Source organism: Cyprinodon variegatus, unplaced genomic scaffold, assembly GCF_000732505.1.
Source record: "Cyprinodon variegatus isolate N-32 unplaced genomic scaffold, C_variegatus-1.0 Scaffold1816, whole genome shotgun sequence".
Taxonomy (NCBI): domain Eukaryota; kingdom Metazoa; phylum Chordata; class Actinopteri; order Cyprinodontiformes; family Cyprinodontidae; genus Cyprinodon; species Cyprinodon variegatus.
In genome coordinates this window covers 62,003-83,617 of record NW_015152269.1, presented here as the reverse complement: position 1 = coordinate 83,617, position 21,615 = coordinate 62,003, and the positions used below count along the sequence as shown (strand labels likewise).

Here is a 21,615-nt window from a genome sequence, read left to right as displayed (position 1 = left end):
CTTTCTAACTTTAGAGGTTTAAAATGACTTATTTCCTCAAAAACACCTGGCTTATTTGCAGAGATGTAAAGCTTTTTAGGTCTACTCTAGCTTGCACTTATGAACTATACAGAGTTTGAATTTGCATGTCTACCTTGGCTCTAGATTAAATCACCAAGATATAAATCCTTGTCGCCATGGGGCAACCACTGGAGCAGCAGGATTATCTCCTAGTGAAAGACCTACTTTTGTAGACCGTTTAGTTGTTCTCAGACTCTCAGCCATGACTCAGCTCATCATATCAGAAACCCAGTGAACTCTAAATGAATCTTCAACAGACCAGAAGAGTCCCCATATACTCCATTAACAGCTATGGAGATTACATCACAGACAAACTTTAAAAAGGAAAACTCTGACAGGGCATCCACCTACCCAGACTTCTCTCCCTCTCCTCGCGTCTCTCTTTGGCTAAACGCATCCTGTCATCAGTTTTCATGTAGCCCTCCTGACCTGAAAGATTAGTGTTGATGTTAGGAAAAGTAGGCAGAACTGAAGTAGGGATGTGATTGTTAGGGAGGAATACCCACTTTGTTTCCCTCCATGATTGTTACTAGTTAGATGTGAAGGGGAGGCATGTCCATTCATGTGTGGCTTCTTCTCTGCGTTTGATGGAGCTGGAATCAAAATAACCCCCTGGAGGTTAAAATACATTCTTGGATTGTCCTGAGAAGGCGAACACTGAGCTGTAGCACTCATTTTCTACCAGCAGGGGAAAAAAACAAAACATTTTACTCTGGCTCATCTGCATTAAATGCATCATGCTGCAGAATGCCTTATGCCAGGCAGGAGGTGCAACACAAGGCCGGAGAGATGTGCTCATCATTTCACATATGCTGACTCTCGCTTCTTGTTAGCGTTGCTGAGCTGTAACCATCTCCTCTGTTAACACTGAACTCAGGCTAATAAAGCCTGCAGATAAAGTTTCCAGAAACCTTCTCAAAATGAAATAGTATTCCCAATCATTATGCTTTTTCATCCAGATGATATCATGTGGCCGGCATATGGGATTAATGTGACTGAATATAATGAGAGAGATGATTACTCACTTGTTCTTCCAGTTCGTACAGGAGAGCTGTCACCATTTGTTGGAGATTTCTTCTCAGGAAGCAGAGAAATGGATGGTGGGGCCATCTTTTCACCTAATGCACAATGCAAGGAGCCACACAAAACATGTTTTTGTCGGGTTTTTTTTTTTTTTGCATTAACAATAAAGTGCAGGGAGAGGATATGCTCTAGAAGTGTAATTGCAAGCTGGGTGGATGATGACTGTTAGCCAACGTTTAGGGGAAGCTGATGGAGGAAATATCTGTCTCATAAAATGCGCTGAAATAAACCTGTAACATGACAAAGACAAGTGATAAAATGTGTGATTAAATAAAACATTATGATAAATTTTATTATAATAAGTTTTATTAAACCGTTTCAGTAGTTTAAAGACATTTTGTTGTGGTGTAAATGAAAGTATTTTAGTGATGTCTTTACTGTTGCTGTGGACTGCCAGTCAGCAGGCCTAAATGTGGTCCCTGGATCAAGAACATGATAAAATGTACATTTTTTGTCCTATAAGATTTTTTAAAATCAGAATTGTCATACTGTTGAAATCTAATGCACCGCAATTAAAATTTTGCTGATTTTTTCCATCAAAAATATTTTTTTCTAACTAATAAGTATACTAGATATGGATGTTCTCTTAACTGACAATCAGTTAAGCAGGATAAGCTGAATCTTATTAAGTCTTCCTGATAACAACAGAGTGAAATGCCATTAAAAAAAGATTTAAAACCACAAATTCGCAAAATTAATACGTACATTGCTGCATAAAATGGTAATGAATAGGTTTACAGTCAGGGGTAATATCTGTCACCTAACTAACACTGACCAGATTCTGCTTTAACTTTGCTTTAGCCAGAGCTGATCACAAACGACTCCACTGGTTGAATTGAATGATTAAAACATTTATCACTCTTCCCAAAGCCAGAGTTTAATGATGTCTTCACAGAGCATGAAAAGAGCCATTAGATAATGAATCAGGTGGTTTTAGAGAAGCCATTACATTTTTAAGGCACTGGTGCCTCTAATTGGAGGACTATGAGGGAATGGCCTCCCCCACATCCTCATTTGTTCATAAATGCAAACTCCTACAGACCCTAAATCATGGCTGCAATACTGTTTCTTTTTAGTTGCCTTTATTCTTGCAGAAGCAGTGAACACTGAAAAGGGCTGATCTCTCCTCATTAAATCTAATTTGATCACTGGCCTGCAGGGAAATGCCCTCTTTCAGGGTGGGGAGGGTGCGGAAATTGACATAAAAAAGTGAAAGGTTAATCTTCATCCCAGCTTGTAAATAAAATAATAATAAAAAAAACATTAAATGTTTATAGAAAGCAATGCATTTTGAAGTGAGGCATAGTTTCTATTGATCTGCTGTTTTGATTGTCTGGGCTTTCAAAGGGAAAACAAAGAAAACACACAAAGAAGGGTCAGTTTTCTTTAAAAGTGTTTATAAGCTACTTAAGTTTTTGATAGAAAAAACATGAAGATTTGATAAAAAAAAAAAAACAACAGATACAACAAATGAAAAACGGAGAAATGCAGACATCACACAGGGTAGCGGTGGAAATCCGTTGCGTCATGCTTGAGTCTGCTTTTAATCCCGGAATAAACACAACAGCTCCGCTTCAAACCTGCCCGAAAACAAACCCTGGGTGAAGCCTACCTGTCACTGCGTTGGATGACGCGTTGGTTTTCGCCATGGACCTTAGATGCGATGCGAGCCAGATAACAAAGAAAGGAAAGAATTAGCTGTTGTCCCAGCAGATGGGTCCGCAGTGATGCTGATGCTGGTCCCCGTTTTTCCTCCCAAACAGCAGCAGATCATCAAAGAGGGGGAAGAGACAAAGAAAAGCGTTGAGCTAAAGAGGCTGAAGGTCGTTAGGAAAGGCTGAGAGGACGTGGATGATGAGATCGATGCGGCTGGATGATGGAGCTCATGCGGTCAGGAGCAGCCGGCCAAGCGTCGCAGCGTGAGCGCGCTCTGGTCACGTAGAGCTCAGCACGCGGCTTATCCTCCGACAAAACACCAATGATTACGCAATGACAGCCGTCATACATATATATATATAAATATATATATATATATATAAATGTGTGTGTGGGGGGGTGTATGTACTGTATGTATGTATGATTAATTAATACACATACATATGACTGAAAAATAAAAATATATTTATATATTTTAGATATATATTATATATTCTCATTAATTAGGTCAGAAGTCTGTTTGTTTGTGTATTAATAAATCAACTAACCAACATGTTTTCAATCCTTTTCTCCCCAAAATTATGATATCCTACCTGCTTTTGATGAAAACATGATTTTCAAGTTCATAACATTACATCCCTTAAAAATTGTAAAATTTTGGTAATATGTAAAGCATCTTCAATTTCTTATATTTTATTTTCAATTTAATTCAATTATACTTTGTTAATCCCCAAAGTGAAATCAAGACATGATGTCCAAGGCCTTGTTGTCAAGAAAGGCCCTGTCCGTGTAATGTATTTTGATTTTTCAAAATGAGTCTAATCAGAACTCATATTATCATTTATTCAATATAATTTAGAGCTTGGCAATTCATTAATTTAATTGATTAATTAAATTTTCTGTTTATGAAGATGTAATGTTTGGCAGATGTGGATTTTTTTCCCCACCAATGCACTTTTTGGGCTTCCATAGATCAGAGTTATATTAGTTGATCAGTGTTTGGTCATAGATGCATATTCATCATAAACTAGGTCACTGTGTAATACCACTAGCTGCAAACATTTAGTGCTATATTTTCACTGTTTACCCTCAAGGTGACCATAGGGAATGATATAAATAAAGCCTAATTTTTGACAGTAATCTGTAATTTTGATGTTTTTATTATGAAATTTAAGGGAGAAAATAATTGATTGGAGCACTCAAAACTAAGATTTTTTTTTTGGCCATACAACCCAGCCCTAATATGATTATATAGCCAGTCAAGCTCATCAAATAGAGTAAACCTAAAATAATAATGAAAAAATAAGTACAATAACAAATAAGGTACATAAAAAAGATCCATCACAAAATGTTCTGGCCCATTATTTGGGTAAATAATGCTGAAAGGTAATTGTTCAGTTCACACTATCTATAAGAACAGTAATGCCAGGTTTAGACCGCAAGCATTGGAAGCAGCAAAAAAGCGCCTGATGCTTCATGCTTTCATGCTTGTACACAATAAGGTCAGACATGTGTCATCTTTGATGCTCATGAAGTGTGTCCAGTAAAGTGTGTCCAGATGCGTCTTCTGCTGCTCCTGCATTCAATGGCAGAGAGCGGCTTTGCTATATCTGCTCTTATAAGTGGGTAAAAAAGTAGCTTCTGCTGCCTCTAGCGCGTGCAGTCTGAACGCATCATTAGCCACTAAATATCATTTTTAAATTCTTGTCATTCACAAACAGCTGCTTCTATGAAAAAAAGATGTGGTGGAAGGAAAGTGTGGAATGAAAAATATTCAAACATGGCTAGTGCAATAAGCAAAGGACATTCAAGAGTTTGTGTTTACTTCAGAAGGCTTAAGAGGTGATTAAAACACTGTTATAAAAGGCCCAGTCAACAAAACAAAGAAAATGTGTCACATCAGTACTAAATGATGAATAGCTCTGATGTTGTTTTTGTAATATATCCTCATACATATGAAAGAATGAAATCAAGGACATTCAGTCAACATGCTTTAAGCATGGATTGGCATGGGTTTAATCTATGTTATCTGATCGCAATAATCTTTTTTTTCTCTTTTTTTTTCTCATCACAGAAATAACTTTCTTACTGATTCCGTTTCACTCTTTCAAACTGTAACATAAAGACATGTGGAAATAGTTAAGGGGAAGCGACCCACTTTTCTTCATGGTGCAATATCACCAGCCAGAAACCTAAAGGATGGTAAAAGTGAAACAACATAAACTTCAAGCAACTAGTCACTAAAGGTGTTTTTAATACTAATCATATACAGTCAAAGTTAATTCTTGTACTATTCTTGTTTTATTTTTTGTTCACTTCATTGAATTCTTCAGTTAATACAGGCCGTAGAGCAAAAATAAAAATCTAATAAATAATCAATTTTTTTTCAATGGGATGGTGACTGATTGGATGGATGAGTGGCATGGTCGGTTTATATGTTAGTATAAAGTTCAAATTCATATATTAAGCCCCTCAACTAAGTATGGAGTAGACCACCTGCTTATTTTATAGGCGCACTCAGCTCCTGTTTATAAATTTAATGCTATACTACATTTCTATGTACTTTGTTTTTTATTTCAATTTTTTTCCAGAATTGTCTCTAAAACCTATAAGTATTTAATACTAAAAAAAATATTTTTTTCCTGTTTTGTCCTTATTTCAATTTATATATATATATATATATATATATATATATATAAGTGGTTTTAATTTATATCTGTGGTTCAGTGTTACATATAAAAAGAGAGGTGGCAATAGTTATGCGAAGAAGAAAGAAAGGAAGGTGTTTCTATAAAATCCAAAAGAGAATTGGACAAATGAGAAGAACAGAAAGGAACAGAAGAGAAGAGATAATTACTTCACGACTTAGAATAGGACACCCAGGATTGAACAAGTCATTATTTTTAATAGGGAAACATCTGACAGGGAAATGTGACTGTAGGGGAGATGAGAGAGTGGAACATGTTATTTTGATTTGTAGGAAATATTTGATTCAGAGAAACAAGTTAATTAGGAAACTTAGTCATATGAAAATGAAACTTGACATTGTTGATTTACTGAAAAAAGGAATTAGGAATCAGGTTATGTTTGAGTTTTTGAAACAGATTAAATTGTATAACAGGATATAGTTTTTTATTGTTGTTGTTTTTTTTTCTTTTGTCATGTGGTCCACACTCCTTACCAGTTGGTGGCGGTAATGCTCACCTAACGTTTTTCCCAACCGCCGTAAAAATGTCAACAACAAGAAGAAGAAGTGTTACAGTTGTCAAGTCCATCCGCTCGCGGCAGCACCGGTTTAGCTGTCGGTATTCAAGTGCAAAGAAGAAGAGGAGGCGCCATCGGACCCGGAAGGACAAATCAGTGGCTGGGTAGAAGGACGGGTACGTGTTGTACCTTGCTGGAGGGAAAGATGCTGACCAATATTTCCACCGTACTAAGGGCCTGCGCTCAGAGAAATGTAAGTGAAACTTTTTATCAAACCAAGGCGTGTCTTAGCTCGCATTTAGTTAACCTACCTAACCATGAAACCGTGTTTGTTTATCCCTAACAACCTGTCAGCTGTTTTCTGACCTTGTGAGCCCGGCCGGCTGATAGCAGGTCGCGCTAACAAAGCTAACTCCTGCAAACATATCCACTATAATTCACATTTTTTTTTAGCCCTTTGACCTGCAGAAACTCAATTATTTAGTTAAACGTACATTGACATTGTAAATCTGATTACCCGAACCCAGATGTTGTTGTAAAAGGCAAAGTTTCAAAGCTAGCTTGTTTCAAAACAAGTCGGTATGCTTTGAAGTGCATAATAGAAGTTACAGGGTTATAAAACATGTAATATTAACACAAATCTTCACATTTTTTGCATTTTGACAGTAACATAAAACGTGTTTGTGTAGAAACTGTGATATTCCTCATCTAAAATAGTGGTGTCAGTAGGTATGTTGGTAAAGATTTCACCAAGAAATGTTAAATTACATTAATATCTACTACGTAGGTTAAAGTTAAGACAGCTGTAGTATTTCCTAAGCAAGTTATCTTTTATTTCAGAATAGATTGAAAGCTGCTAAAAGCTATGATTGAAGTTGATTAATAATATCTTAATAAGAAGTTAAGTAGATAATGCTATGAATAATTAAAAAAACAAGCAATGGTTGTAGTAGACCTGTAATAGCTGTGTTATTCAGTCAAAATTATATCTTAGGTCCCCATTTTACAATGGGGACCTAAGATATAGCTGTTATTATTGTCTAAGCATGCCCTTTCAAACATTCTAATAACATTCTGAAATTAAATAGAAATCTATCTTTTGAAGGAAAAATACATACCAAAACCTTTCCATTTTGGCGTATACACACTTGAATGATTAACCTACAGATTATTTGGTGGATAAAAGAAAAAAAATGATCTTGTTCAGGTAAAATAAGGTATCAGTTTGTCAGTGTAACATTAACAATGAAACGTAGTTATGCTGTTGGCACCCAAAAAAAAAAACAAAAAAAAAACAACAACGAATAATATTAGATAAGTTAGGGGTGGGAGGTGGAAACACATTAGCATCTGTGACTCACTTTATAATGAAATGGTCTCTATTGGTTGACAGATGTTGTGAAACTCTTGCTAGTAATGAAACCTTTAATGCTGTTGCTTTTCCTCCGCCTTTGACAGGGAGCTGCAGCGGTTGTGTCGGCACGAAACTATGCTGACTTCACCTCCCAGGCTACCTTTGAAATAAAGGTAAGATTTAAACACATCAGTGGATCTTGAAGCGTGGAAAAGGGGAATAATAAGATTTTAAGATCCTCTCCTACAGATTAATTAACATAAAATTTCACCAGTAGGGCAAAACATTTAAAACTGTATCAAAAATCGATATAAGAACAAGAGTACCGCTTGCGTAATTCACTACACAAAATCAAATTCTATTAAATTGTTGAACACAGATTCAAGTTGCTAACTTTATACGTCCTTTTTTTTTCACTTGTCTGAAGAAAAGTGACGTCTTCAAGCTGGACGAGGCCCCCGCCACTGAGGTGGTTATGACCCGGGATGAGGGGCTGCAGTACTACCGCACCATGCAGACTATGAGGCGGATGGAGCTGAAGGCAGATCAGCTTTACAAGCAGAAGATCATTAGAGGGTTCTGTCACTTGTATGATGGCCAGGTGAGAATATACTTTAGACCATACAGAGCAGAATACAGAATCACTGTTAATTCAGGAATGTTTTAGGTTATAACTTTAAAATGGAAGACCTTGAGAGGGAAACAGATCTTTAAGGAGAGCAATGCATAAAATAAAGGCTATTTTTTTTCAGAACATTTATAAATGTGAAATGCGTCTTTTTTTTTTTTTTTTTTTTTTATTGTTTTTTTTTTCCTTTGCAGGAAGCTTGTGCTGTAGGGATCGAAGCATCGATTAAGCCAACAGACCACCTGATCACAGCGTACCGTGCACACGGCTACACTTTAACAAGGGGGGGGACTGTCAAGGAGATCATGGCTGAACTCACTGGTGAGCCCACAGTGCCAGCTAATTCATCTTATGATTGATTAATTTCCCTTGCAGATCTAGACCTGTATTCTATGTTCTTAATGCACAAATCCAAATTATTTTTTGTGGTTGCTCCAATTAGGTTTAAAATGTAGCCTGTACCTGACTTCAGTGTGAACTGATTTAGCACCAAACTGACCTGCATAAGAACAATAAAAAATGTTGACACGCAGCTTAACATTAAACACAGAGGAATAGATGTTATAGTTTAAGTGAACAATAGAAGCCATTTATTGTTGTGTGGGAAGAGCATAGATAAAAGGAGAGTAAACCCCTTTATTGTTACATCTTATTGAAATCTGCAAATTTAGCAAAACAGACTGGATGCAAACACAGTAAGCGATGGTGGGGCAGGAATTTTATCAGTTTTACGGGGACTTTTATTCAGAACCTTAACATATTTTACTCATTTAGCCAGCAGCTCTCCTCCCAACTCTAAAAGTGGAAGACTTGATGCCACCCAATGTTTTGGGCTTCAACATTGGACAGATAGACACGTGCTTGTAAACCATGGCATTTTAAAATCTTCTGTTTGAAGGGTTGTATGAAAATGTATCTAAACGAACTGTTCCACATCCAAATGGTTCCTATGAGCCTTTCAATTAGGCTTAAATGAGGTGTAATCTCTGTTTATAAGCTGGCCTCGCTGTCTCCCTCTCCATTTTTCAATACTTTCTCAGCTCTCGTCTATTTTGCTAACTGCTGCTGTTTCCTGTTGGGTGGCGCAAAGTTGTGATGAATGTGATGGAAAGTGGCGTCAAAGTTGCATCTAATCCACCTTGGTAGTTCCCACTGGAGTCACATCCAGGACCACAAATAAAAGTGGCTCAAATATGACTTAAAAAATTTAAATATATCCCAGATCTGAGCCTTTACATCAGATGTGGGCCCTATTAGCCTGCAGTGGGAATGAAGCCATACAGAAGGGTAAAAGTAGATCATTTCAGCTTCTATTATAAATGCTTACTTAGAAAATTTAAAGTTTTAATATTTTTTAATTTCGGTTTGAAAGAGCACATAGGACTCAGTTGCGCATAATTTACACGGGAGAAGATTTATTTCACAGTTTGATTGTCGGTAAAAGCTGGAGCTGCTTCGACGGCGAGGAATCATACTTTCTGTAGAGCAGACGGAATAGATGAAAAAAAACAAGACAGAGTTTAATATCTCTGTGGCATGCCACGCTCCAGAGTTGGGTAATAATTATCTATGGCATTGATGGCTGCACATGCTGCCATAGCCTGAAGGTCAGCCCAGGTTAAAGGTTAACCCTGGTTTGTCTGTGATGAATCCATTTGTTGATTAAAAAACCTCAAACTCTTCTATGTTTGACATCAATTTCTCTCTCCTTGTTTTTTATACAGGCAGAAGAGGTGGTATTGCAAAGGGCAAGGGAGGCTCTATGCATATGTATTGTAAAAATTTCTATGGTGGAAATGGGATCGTCGGGGCTCAGGTAGGTTGCAGAAGTCTTTCTGTGTAACGCCTCATTGCTGAACTAAAATATTCTCTCTTAATAATGTAATCAGACCTAAACCTATACATGTATCTGTGTCTTCTTTAAAGGTTCCTCTGGGTGCTGGCGTGGCACTAGCCTGCAAATATAAGGGATCTGACGAGCTGTGTGTCTGTTTGTATGGTGATGGCGCTGCCAACCAGGTAAGACACAGATCGCTGCCATTTATTTGTTTAGAATTTTCACAACGTTGATCAGCCGATACTGCTTATCTCCAATACCCAGGATTCAGGAACATTAACTTGTTCTACCAATTTCCAGAGAATTGGAGCCAGAATCAGCACAAAATAACTACAGATATGAGCTCTGGCTATTGTTTCTGTAGCAATTTTTCAATAGTTTTAAAGATTAATAAATGGCTAATTGCACTTTGGTAAACAGCGCTACATTTTTTTCTGACAGATAACATATAATCATGTATAAAGCAGTCTTTAATTCTGGACTGTTGCTTTATTTTCGGTTATGAGAATAGTTTGAAATACAACATCAATGATTTGATCAAACAAGAAACAGTTAAGCTCGTTCTTGTTGAGGTTGAGCCTCAAAATTTCACACAGGATAAAAATATGCATAATATGCATAAAGGCTCAAATACATACATACATTAATTTTTGTATGTTAACAATTAAGATTCTATAGGTTTCCTTGTTTTTCATGCTCATGATTGCCTGTAACTAGTATTCCCAGTTTAAAACTATACTTTTTGAATAGATAAATTTAACAGAGCTATAGGAAAGTCTGTAAAAGGAAACTTAGATATGGGAAGAGACAATTAAAGATTTGGAACTTTTGGACACACCTCAACATCAATAAACTGTTATAAGTAAGCAGCTTTTTGCCAAGGTCAGGGACAAGCCCCAGATGATCATCCTCAGACAATTGGTGATTTCTGGGCTCTTACTAATCATCAGATGAAAAATCTAAGTTTCTTTATGTGAAATCTGTCAGGGACTGAGAGCTTCCTGATTAATCAAACTGCCCCTGCTTTAAAATGGGCTCCTTCAAGGTAGACCAGAATTAGCAGGTTCCTATAGGGACAGGTGTGTATGAAGGCAGTAGTAGTAGTATCACATGGCTCTATTTGAGTGGGACTGATAACCGTGCATTGGATGGAATAATAAAGACAGAAGAACTCCCAGATCTGTCAAACTTCAGACCTCCTACCTGTTTCAGGTTGGCTCAGTCCAACACACTTGAAATAAAAGACTGGATTGACTTCTTTGAGCCAAATGGTCAAATTGGACATTTTAACCTTATGGTGATCCTAAGAAAACATGAAAGCCAATTTTTATTTTGTATATTTTTATGACTTAATGAAGTTGATTGACATTGAGCCTCGAAATCTTCTGAAATCATCAAACTAAATCCCATTGGGCATTTTGGGATTTCATTTAAAGCCTCTCGGTAAACCAGGCAGGAACCTAATAACCACTTAATAGAAATCTGCAGCAGCTGATTGATGGCCGCAAAAGTTGTGACTTTATAATGTACATTTTACTCAATGTTATTGGCTTTTGTGCATTGATATGAGAGTGATGATTTTATAATAAATAAATGTAATTCTAACTATGTTATTGTAATTGAAGATTTTCTTAGATTTACTGGTTTTTGTTCTTCTCAATGTTAAAATCTTGGTGCTGACTTTTAAAGCTCTCCATGGTCGGCCGTCCTCTGACATTAGAGCTCTGTTGTGTCTTTTTATCCCTTCTTGAAGGTTGAGGTCATTAGATAAGAACTTCTCATGATCTCTTTTAACCGTTTCAAGACTAGAAGAGATCGCCCCTTCTTAACTTATCTTTTTCACAAAGCTTTTTAAACAAATTCTGTTTGTCAGCTTTTTATTATGAATATTTTATTATAATGTTTTATACAGTTTTATCTTTTAATTCTACACATTTGTAAAGCACTTTGCAAACCCGTTGTCTGTGAAAGGTGCCATATAAATGAACCTTTACTTACTTTATTTACTCTCAGCTCCATAAGCTAATCATGCTATCAAAATCTGCCAAAACATAGAATTTCATATTTGATCATTTGCTTGTGTGTTACAGGGTCAGATTTTTGAAACCTACAACATGGCGGCTCTTTGGAAGTTGCCTGTTATCTTCATCTGTGAGAACAACAGGTACGGCATGGGAACGTCAGTGGAGCGAGCTGCAGCCAGCACCGACTACTTCAAGAGGGGAGAATTTATTCCTGGTCTCAGGGTAAAAGATTTTGACATGCCTCCTTTAATCCAATATGCATTGTGTAATATGCATTAGCACATCACTTGGAGTAGTTCTTTTAGATACGATTAAAAAGTTGCAAAAACGATCTAGAAATAAATTAAAATGTCTTAAATTAAGTCTGTTTTCTAGAGCTGAAACAATCATGAATAATCGATTGTTGAAATAATCATCAACTAATTTAATAATCGATTAATTGCTAACCGGAGTTTAGAGACTCTAAAAAGTGTCCGTAGCTGAAAGAGCAACCCACCTTGTGTAGCAATTATACCAAAATTGTAAAAAAAAAGAAAAAAAATATATATATAAATATATGTGTGTATATATATATATATATATATATATATATATATGTGTGTGTATGTATGACAATGCATTTTTTTCTTAGTTTAAATATAAATTATCTTGTTCCATTGGCAAAGTGTCTGCCTTACCTCCTCAATTCAAAAATAAATGTACTTATTTTAAGAAAAAATTACTTTAGATTTCGATTTCTGCTGTGTAAACTTGGGCATCTGATTTTTCTCTATCCTGTTATGGCAGTTTGTTGCAGGAAATACAGGAAATACAGACTATCGTTTTAAACAGCCCATAACTCTTTATTGAAATGACTTCTTTATTTTGTTACTAGGTTGATGGGATGGACATTCTGTGTGTTCGTGAAGCAACCAGATTTGCAGCTGAGCACTGCCGGTCTGGGAAGGTTGGTCTTGATGAAATGCTTGGATTGAAATTTTACATCTACATCTTTTTTTCATTCCTAATGGGTTCTCTTTCTACCATTAAACAGGGTCCAATTCTCATGGAACTACAGACATACCGTTACCATGGACACAGTATGAGTGACCCTGGTGTCAGGTATGTGATCACAACATCTCCACTGTTTTGGTCTCTTGTTACTAAATTGAAAATGTTAATTGTCATGTTCTCTGTGCTGCTGCCCCTTGCTTCTTACTTTTGTTCCTGCAGTAGTCTTCATATATTGTCTCTCCCTCAGTAGTGCCCTTTCAATGCTCTGACAGCCCAGGGATAAACTGAAAAAACTCATCCTGCTATTGGCTTTTGCTTATTAACCTTTACAGGATAACAGACAATCAAAGATAGGATTTTTCTTAATTCTAATTTGTATCCTGCAACATTTGAACGCAGAAATTGCAAATCCTTCACAATAAGTCCAAACACGACCCAAAAGCTGTAAATGTTGCAGAAAATTGTTTTTTTCAGATCCTTATATTTTCTTGGGTGTCTAAGGTCAGTCCTCAAGGGCCAGTGTCCTTAACGTTTTAGATGTTTACCAGATTCAAATTAATGGTTTGTGACCTGTTTTTGTTGAGCTGTATATCTAATTCAGGTGTTAAAGCTGGGAAAGTTCTACAACCTGCAGAATAGCAGCCCTCGAGGACCAACCTCCGACACTCCTTGCATAGTGTAAAATTGTGATTATTGTATTCAACCCCTGCAACATCCCTCCACCAATCTGCTCTTTTAGCTACCGGACGCGTGAAGAGATCCAGGAGGTTCGCAGTAAGAGCGACCCTATCTCCCTGCTGAAGGATCGCCTTCTCAGCAACAACATGGCAAGCGTGGAGGAGCTCAAGGTAACAAATACTTCTGCCCTGTAAAGGAGGACACTGTTAGCCTAAATGAAAAACTATAACAGAGACTCTTTTAATCTTCAGTATGACAAAGTGCCTTAAAGATGTATTAACAGCCTTTAAACTGTTTCACAATACAGCCACAAATGGTAATAATATTTTGTCTTAGGCCTGCTGTCACGTGGTGCATTTCTACGTGGCACCTTTTACGCTGATGCCTTTATGTAAAATCTAGCTGAATAGGCAATGCCCATCTGTGTTTAATTTAATATCTAGTTTGCCAGGTTAGGATTATGACTGATAATTTGCAGCACTTAGGTTTAGTTCCACTCCAATCGGATCTGTTCAGGGGAAAGATCGGACATTCAGCAGAACCCTCTGAGCTGATTGTGCTCTCCTACCAAAGTTTGGTGTTAGCCAATCATGATTCTTGTGTTTGTAAAGACCCAAATACATAGAGAATATAGCTTCCAGGCATGATTATATAAATCCAGCTGTTTGGTAAAAGCCTCACACTTGAAAAACGACCTAGAAGCAAGTAAAAATGTCTTAAATTAAGTGTATTTATACTTAATTTAACTAGGTAAATGAGATTGCCAATGGAATATTTTTACTCTTAAAATAAGATCATTAGATAATATGCACTTGAAATAAGACAATGCAGTTGTGTTTTCTTATTTTAGGTGTAAATAGTCTTGTTCATTGGCAAAATGTCTCTTTTACCTCCTCAATCCAAGAACAAAGGCACTTATTTTATGATAAAATTACTTATCTACATTTCGATTTTTTTTTTTCCCAGTGCAGAGGTTTGCTTGATACTGATACTGATGGCAAAGAGTGTCCAGGTCCCTTTCTGAGTGTGTTTTTTTTTTTTTTCTTTTCTTTCTTCTTTATAATACTTCTGGACTTTTTTGAGTCAGATGCTGAAGCTGTCAATAGTCACTGCTGCCACTTTGTGGTTTAGTGGGAAATAATGTTAAAGAGTCCTTTAAAAAGATTCCTGCATCCGGATTATTATGTGGCTCATCACCAAAGGTGAATGGATTGATCCGTGGACTGAGTAAAAATGTCAGTTCAGGACCTTTCCTGTTATCCTGTACACAGACACAAAGCAAAACACAAGCAAAAACTCTACTTAAAACAGAGCCTCCTTGGCGGAGGTAATAAAGAAAGCCACCATTCACAAGAAAGTTTTTCAGGTTTTTAAATGTCTGGGTGACAAAATAAAACAAACACTTTTCACGAGTCTTAGCTCACAAAATTGCAGAACCTGGAAAACAGACATTCTGTTTTTCTCAGTGGTTGTTTTTGTTGTAGAATTATTTTGCTGTGGTTTGCTACTCTGGGATTATTCTACCAGTGGAGAAAAGAGGAAGTTTTTGCCTGTTCAGAAGGACTTTTTGGTCAGATTTCACACAAATAGGTTTTAATTAGTGAGAATTGGTTAAAAAAGCACTGTAAGCTATTCCATCCTACTTTTATTACTACTTCTCACATTCAGGGTGAAATGATCAGTATTTACATGTTTAGGTGTGTTTATTTACCACTAGATGACCACAGTGAGCATATGAAGTTTGTAATAGACTTTAAGAATAAATACTTTTTTTTTTTTTTTTTGCAAGACATTTGCCAAGAACTTTGAGGTTTTAACAAACCCTCAGTTTATTATCACTAGACATATCCAGGACATAACAAACAGGCTATGAAAATTATTAACATGATGGTGTTTATGCTATATATTCAAATGCTCGGGCAAACCAATACCCCTTCAGAACTCCAGGGGAAAGGTTCAGATTAAACACTGATTCATGTGTTATAGTGGTTCTGTTTTCTTCCTTTTGGAAACTGTTATTCTGTCTTCATCTGCTGCTTTTGATAGTACATATACAGAAGCCTGTTGTAGATATAAAAAGGTTAATAGGAAATAGAAATTGAAACTGATATTCCCTTTGGGATTAATAAAGTAGAATTGAACTTAAATGAAATATTTTTGTAAGCCGCTTTATCCACCCTGCAAATAATTCTGCTGTTTATAGATCTTCTATAGCATAACCATTTGCTTGCGTTACATCTACAGGAGATCGATGTGGACGTGAGAAAGGAAATCGAAGATGCAGCTCAGTTTGCCACTACAGATCCTGAACCCCCTCTGGAGGAGCTGTGCAACCACATCTTTTCCAACAATCCACCGGTTGAGGTGCGCGGCACCAACCCGTGGGCCAAACTGAAGTCTGTAAGCTAATGTTCAAATTGCCTCAGTTCAGCTGTAAAAAATGACTTCTTAGACAGCTATGTGATCACTTCACATAATGTACCGTAACTGAGTGCATCACACCCAGAGCTTTAACCGTTATATTACTGTCACATTTAAAGATGAGGGTCATAAATTGCAAATATGTTCTTAAACTGACATTAAAGGGTTCAACTTTCAGTATTTTCATCCCCCCACACACACTCCACTCGTCATTTAAAATCTGCTACAGACATCAGGACTTAATCTATTACTTTAACTTACTGGTGGTAAGTTTTATGCCCTTTTCTTAGCAGCTCAGTTTCGTTACTTGTAGTGCTCCATTTCTGATATGAAATTAAAACAAATGAAATGACACAGAAACAGAGGATAGGTCATCTCATACATTTTATTGACACTGTTGCCACATTCTCAATAAAATAAATTTATTTATATTTTTGATTAATATTGTGACTGTTGAGCTGTATATGCTGTTTAAATTGCCAGTCCTGATGAATTATTGGAAGTTCCCATCTATCAATTTAACACTTCAAAGAAGTACCTATGACGCTGAACTTAGGCCTCCTAAATTTAAATATTTTTTTTTAGCGTTAAGCACTTGGATTTTGGTTTTCCCCATTAAATGATGGATATTGTTTTCCATATTTACCATCTTGATGTTACGCTCTGGTGATTTTTTTAAGGTGCAATTTAATAAAAATCCCCATGTTGAAACACCTATGTCTTTGAACTCTTTTCCTTTGTTTTCAATAAATCAACTTCGGACTGCTTTTTTTTATCCTGCCTCTTTTTGCTGGACTTCTATTTAAAACGATATATTTCCATTTAATCAAATTATTGCAGAGTTTTCTCATATCTGTATCTGTGCCTGACGGATCTAATGTCTGGAAAATGAATGTGGTGTCTTAGACAAGCTCAGGTAAAATGTTTTATTGCCTATTTTTCTGTTCTTAGAGTATAAGGTGTGGATTTATAATCTGCTATTTATTTCCTAAAACAAGCAATCAGAATCTCCCTACCTGTTGAAAAGTTTATACTAGGTAGTATTAAATCAAAACACCTGAAAATAAACTGATCTTAAGACTTGTGCATGGAGCTTCTCATTTTGGAACCAATAGTCACATTGCTTTTTTTTTTTGCTTAAACTTTTCTTTTCCAGAAAGATTACATATTAGATTAGAAGAAGAGGGCTATTTATGAGACATAAAGAAGAGAATCTCCTCATGAAGATGTGTTGGAATACAAGGCATCCCTATGAACGTGGCTACAATTGCTTGTGAAATACCACATTGCTTGTGGAAAACTTGGATTTGGAGAGGTAAAACTGTAAACTCTTGATCTGAAAATTTCCTGATAACAAGAAAATTAACAAAGCTTTCGGTAAAATATAAATTTGTTTCAATTAGCTTCTTTATTCTCCTTTAATAATTACCGTATTTATTGTGTTATAATCTTAAACTTTTTTATTTATTACTTATTTTTTAAGTACCGGTATTTATTATTAAGAGGTAAGACTGTAAACTCTTGATCTAAAATTTCCTGATAGTATAAAATTTACAAAGCTTCAAGTAAAGCATATTTGTCTTCCACCACACACATCCTGTTGTTGAATTTTGCATCTTCAAATGGGTTTTCTTCCAGTGTTATTCTGCTCATGAGTTGGAAACAGCAGCTTCTGTACCCCTGCCTAAGAGGATCCCACAGCATGACACCTCCACAGTTATGTTTTTCATAAATATTTCAGGGTCAAATTTCTTTATTTTATTTAAAACAATGTTTTCCTTCTATGTTTATCTTTGCCTTTTGATCAGATCAGCTGGCTTTTTTTTTTTAAGCAAAGGTGCTTGTTTTGCCAATCTCCCACAACAGCTAGATATGTTGAAAACATGCTTCTCAAAATAATAACTAACCTGAGCTGTGGATCTTTGCAGCCCCTCTAACGTTAACATGAGGGTTTGGGTTTCTTTTCTGATTGGTTTGCTCTTAATAGGAAAAAGATACAGAGGCTGGAAAGCCTTTCACACTCTTCCTTAAAGGAAGCATTTCATATCACCTCTGATGTATGGTAAGTGATGTCTGAAGGCTTAAATGCCATCACTACATTCACTATGCATTTCATTGGTTTGAAATGTATACTGCAATTTGAAATTTAAGATAGAAAATAATCAAGTACTCTTGATGGTGAGACAAATGTTCCAGCAAAGAAGCACCCGTTCAACTCTTTTGATTGGTTTAAAACCTTTTAAGCCATTTTATTCCTTAAATTGGAAATGTGTTGGTAATGACAGTTGCTTGCACTGGATTTAATTTAGAGGTATTTGATTTTTCAGGCTGAAGACACGTAAACCTTTAAGATCTTATTTATTGCAAAACCAATTATCTGCTTTTACTTTCATACTATGGAGGACCAACTCTGTCATATTTAAAAATAAATACAGAAATAAATAAATAAATGCTCAATAAATAAATAAGCATAAAATTAATTGCCCCCCAAAATACAATAAACAAATGTAGGTAGAAATTAAATTATACAGTGAGACAAATGTATAAATTTCTTTCAATTATCTTCTTCATTTATTCTCCTTTAATAATTACCGTATTTATTGTACGTTATAATCTTTAACTTTTTTATTTATTACTTATTTTTTAAGTATTTATTTATGTGCATGTGATAATATTTTGTATGTTTTTTTCTTCCTTTGTATTTTTTTTTTACCCTATTTATTTCTTTAATACTATTTATTTCTACCATATTTTTAAATATGAAAGAGTTGGTCCTCCCATGTCATTATGATGGTGGAAAAAAGAAACTGTTTAAATTAAGCAGGGAAATTAATGTGACAAGAGTCACCTCATACATTTTCCATCATCTATTAGTGTTTAATTAGCACCAGAAGGTGGCGGTAGTGCATTGATGACTTCAGCTTCAGCAAATTTCCAAACACAGAAGAAGAAGAAAATAAGGAAGAGCGCTTCATTCCAGCGGAAAGTCTGAAACACGTCGATTTCCAGCTACGTGCTCACAGGGAGACGACACAATGGAGTCTGGTCTGAGCCCAAGTGCAAAGGAGCTGCTGTGCGCATTCTGCGCAGCTCTGCTGCTTTTTAGCGCAGCTACATCTGCAGACGAAAGCGCTCACCTGAAGAACTCCCAGTGTCACAACTACGCTGGAGGACACGTCTATCCCGGAGAGGCTTTCCGTGTGCCAGTGTCCGACCATTCCCTGCACCTCAGCAAAGCCAAGAGTGAGTTCCTCCACCTGAATTTTTTATATTTATAAACCCACCGGTGATTAAACATCTGCAGACTGAAAGCGCGCATTCATCTACATGACAGCAGCTGCTGTGAGGGAGAGAAATGCATCCTGGGTATCTATCATTATAAACACTTATTTCCTGGTAGATTTTAAAATCCAATTAGATTTCAGGTCAGAAATAAAAACATTTTCCCATCAGTTGGATTCACTTCTGTAGGACACGTCAGTGTGTGAACTTGATTGGGTGGTTCTGACACATGACCCTGCGATGACAACAACACATGCTCACTCACAGATGTTTATATGTGTATTTATACAAAATACAAACCCTTTTAAAACAGCTTGTCTTATCTAAAGCCTTTCAGCGTGTGGCAGATGTGTTTGGTCTAAGTGCTTCTGCTTATTTTCCTTTTTAGAATAGAAAAATCCCTTTATTGTCCCACAGTGGGGACATTTTGCGGTATATCTCTGCCATATGGTCCATGAATCCACAGGTATAACTTGGTCTGCTTTTAGAAATGACTGACAGCATGCTACTCATTAGGATCATGAGTAATTGGAGACAGAGGTCAAACACCATGAACCCATACTTGCAGTCTGAGTGGTAGGAACAGGAAATGGAGTGAAAGGTGTAGGATTACATTAGTGTTACTGTAACTATTTTTTCATTTGTTTGTCCATTTGTTTTGCTCTCTTGGATTTTATTTGTTCAATCAAAAAATAAAATAAATTAGAACAGATGGATATTAAAAACAACAAAGATGCCTGGATAGAGGGTATTTATCATGAAATAAGACAAATGAATTGTTTTCAAATTCATATTGAATCCTATCCGCTTTCTATTTTTTATTTGTCAAACTAAAGCTAAGTGGATGTTCATTTTGTTGCTCATTTGAGATATTTACTCAACTTTATATGTTTACAAACCTAATAGTTGTTTTATGGATATTTGACCAGGTTTTGCTCTTTAATCCAAATATTATGGAGGAAATATTAGGGTCCTTATACCCTCTGATGAAGTCAGGTAACCTATTAAAGTTGGAGGATTTGAAAGTTCAGAATGGAAAAAAAGAGCATTTTAAATGCATTGTTTGAAAAAACAAATAAAGGGAACCATCAATCATCCTTGGGCTGAATGAAATATTCTCATCAAACATTCTCATTGTTAAAAGTTAAAATGTGCTGAAAGCGAAATCTGACCTAAACCATCAATGGAAATCAAACTTATTAACCAATGGAGGCCTGGATTTGGAGTTGCACACAAAATTAAAGTTCGAGAAACGCTACAAACTGATCCAGCTTTGATGTAATGTCTTTAAAACAGGTCAAAATTAGGCTCAGTATTGTGTATGGCCTCCATGTTCCTATAACCTCCCTACAACTCCTGGTTGTGCTCCTGATGAGTTGATGGATGGTCTCCTGAGTGATCTCCTCCCACACCTGGACGAAAGCATCAACCAACTCCTGGACAGTCTGTGCTGCAATGTGACATTGGTGGATGGATAGAGACATGATGTGCTCAATTAGATTCAGGTTAGGGAAAATGATGGGCCAGTCTATAGCTTCAATGCCTTCATTTTGCAGGAACTGCTGACACATTCCAGCCACATGAGGTCTAGCATTGTGATGCATTAGGAGAAACCCAGGGCCAAGTGCACCAGCTCACAAGGGGTCTGAGGATTTCATCTCGCTACCTAATGGCAGTGATGCTACCAATTTCCAAAGAAGTACCACCCCGCACCATTACTGACCCACTGCCAAACTGGTCATGCTGAAGGATGTTGCAGGCAGATCGCTCTCCATGCCATCTCCAGACTCTGTCACGTCTGTCACATGTGGTCAATATGAACATGCTTTCATGTGTTAAGAGCACAGGGCGCCAACTGCAAATTCACCGATCCTGGTTTTCGCTGGAAAATGTCACTTGTCCTGCAAGGTAGCAGTCCTACTGCTGGGTTATTGCCCTCCTAAGGGCCTCCTCCATGTCTCCTGGTGTACTGGCTTGTTTCCTGGTGGCATCTCCAGCCTCTGGACACTATGCTGACCGACAGAGCACATCTTTTTGCCACAGCTCGCATTGATGTGCCATCCTGGATGAGTTGCACTACCTGAGTCTCCTGTGTGGCTTTTATAGTCTTCCTCATGGTACGACGAGTGTGATAGCACCACTAATTTTAAAAAGTGACCGAAACATCAGCTAGAAAGCATAGGCACTGAGAAGTGGTCTGTGGTCCCCACCTGCAGAACTAATCCTTTATTGAGTGTGTCTTTCTAATTGCCAATAATTTCCACCTGTTGTCTGTTGCATTTACACAACAGCCTGGGAAATCAATTGTCAATCAGTGTTGGAAACTTTGGTTTCACAGAAGTTTGCTTTAATTGAAGTTGTACTGTGTTGTTTACATGTTCCCTTTTATTTTTAT

General features: G+C 36.7%; 3 protein-coding genes across 3 annotated transcripts in view; 2 read left to right on the top strand and 1 right to left on the bottom strand.

Moving 5' to 3' along the window:
• Positions 1–352: 352 nt before the first annotated feature.
• Positions 353–3,085, bottom strand: LOC107104606 (ensconsin-like). The gene is made up of 4 exons (XM_015404642.1): positions 2,756–3,085; positions 1,086–1,178; positions 567–653; positions 353–489 (listed from the first exon to the last, which is right to left on the bottom strand). Exons 1-4 carry the CDS (start codon positions 2,790–2,792, stop codon positions 377–379), a joined length of 330 nt encoding a protein of 109 aa, XP_015260128.1. The 5' UTR covers positions 2,793–3,085; the 3' UTR covers positions 353–376.
• Positions 3,086–6,078: 2,993 nt separating this feature from the next.
• LOC107104610 (pyruvate dehydrogenase E1 component subunit alpha, mitochondrial-like) lies at positions 6,079–16,655 on the top strand. Its single transcript, XM_015404647.1, has 11 exons — positions 6,079–6,256; positions 7,462–7,530; positions 7,785–7,958; positions 8,180–8,306; positions 9,710–9,801; positions 9,912–10,004; positions 11,913–12,068; positions 12,721–12,792; positions 12,880–12,947; positions 13,579–13,687; positions 15,762–16,655. Exons 1-11 carry the CDS (start codon positions 6,209–6,211, stop codon positions 15,924–15,926), a joined length of 1,173 nt encoding a protein of 390 aa, XP_015260133.1. The 5' UTR covers positions 6,079–6,208; the 3' UTR covers positions 15,927–16,655.
• A 2,239-nt stretch (positions 16,656–18,894) lies between these two features.
• The window catches only part of prdx4 (peroxiredoxin 4), a 5,076-nt gene continuing 2,355 nt past the window's right edge, over positions 18,895–21,615 (top strand). The window contains exon 1 of the mRNA XM_015404648.1: positions 18,895–19,181. Coding sequence (XP_015260134.1) covers positions 18,974–19,181 — 208 coding nt within the window. The 5' untranslated portion in view covers positions 18,895–18,973. The remainder of the gene's footprint in view (positions 19,182–21,615) is intronic.

Excerpts from the sequence above, each read along its gene's own strand:
- LOC107104610 (XM_015404647.1), top strand. The coding sequence starts at position 6,209 with ATGCTGACCAATATTTCCACCGTACTAAGGGCCTGCGCTCAGAGAAAT. Across the intron at positions 7,959-8,179 it reads GTCACTTGTATGATGGCCAG|GAAGCTTGTGCTGTAGGGAT; the intron begins GTGAGAATATAC and ends TTTCCTTTGCAG. Across the intron at positions 12,069-12,720 it reads AATTTATTCCTGGTCTCAGG|GTTGATGGGATGGACATTCT; the intron begins GTAAAAGATTTT and ends TTTTGTTACTAG.
- LOC107104606 (XM_015404642.1), bottom strand. The coding sequence starts at position 2,792 with ATGGCGAAAACCAACGCGTCATCCAACGCAGTGACAG. Across the intron at positions 1,179-2,755 it reads GTCATCCAACGCAGTGACAG|GTGAAAAGATGGCCCCACCA; the intron begins GTAGGCTTCACC and ends ATTGTGCATTAG. Across the intron at positions 654-1,085 it reads TGTACGAACTGGAAGAACAA|CTCCATCAAACGCAGAGAAG; the intron begins GTGAGTAATCAT and ends TTTTGATTCCAG.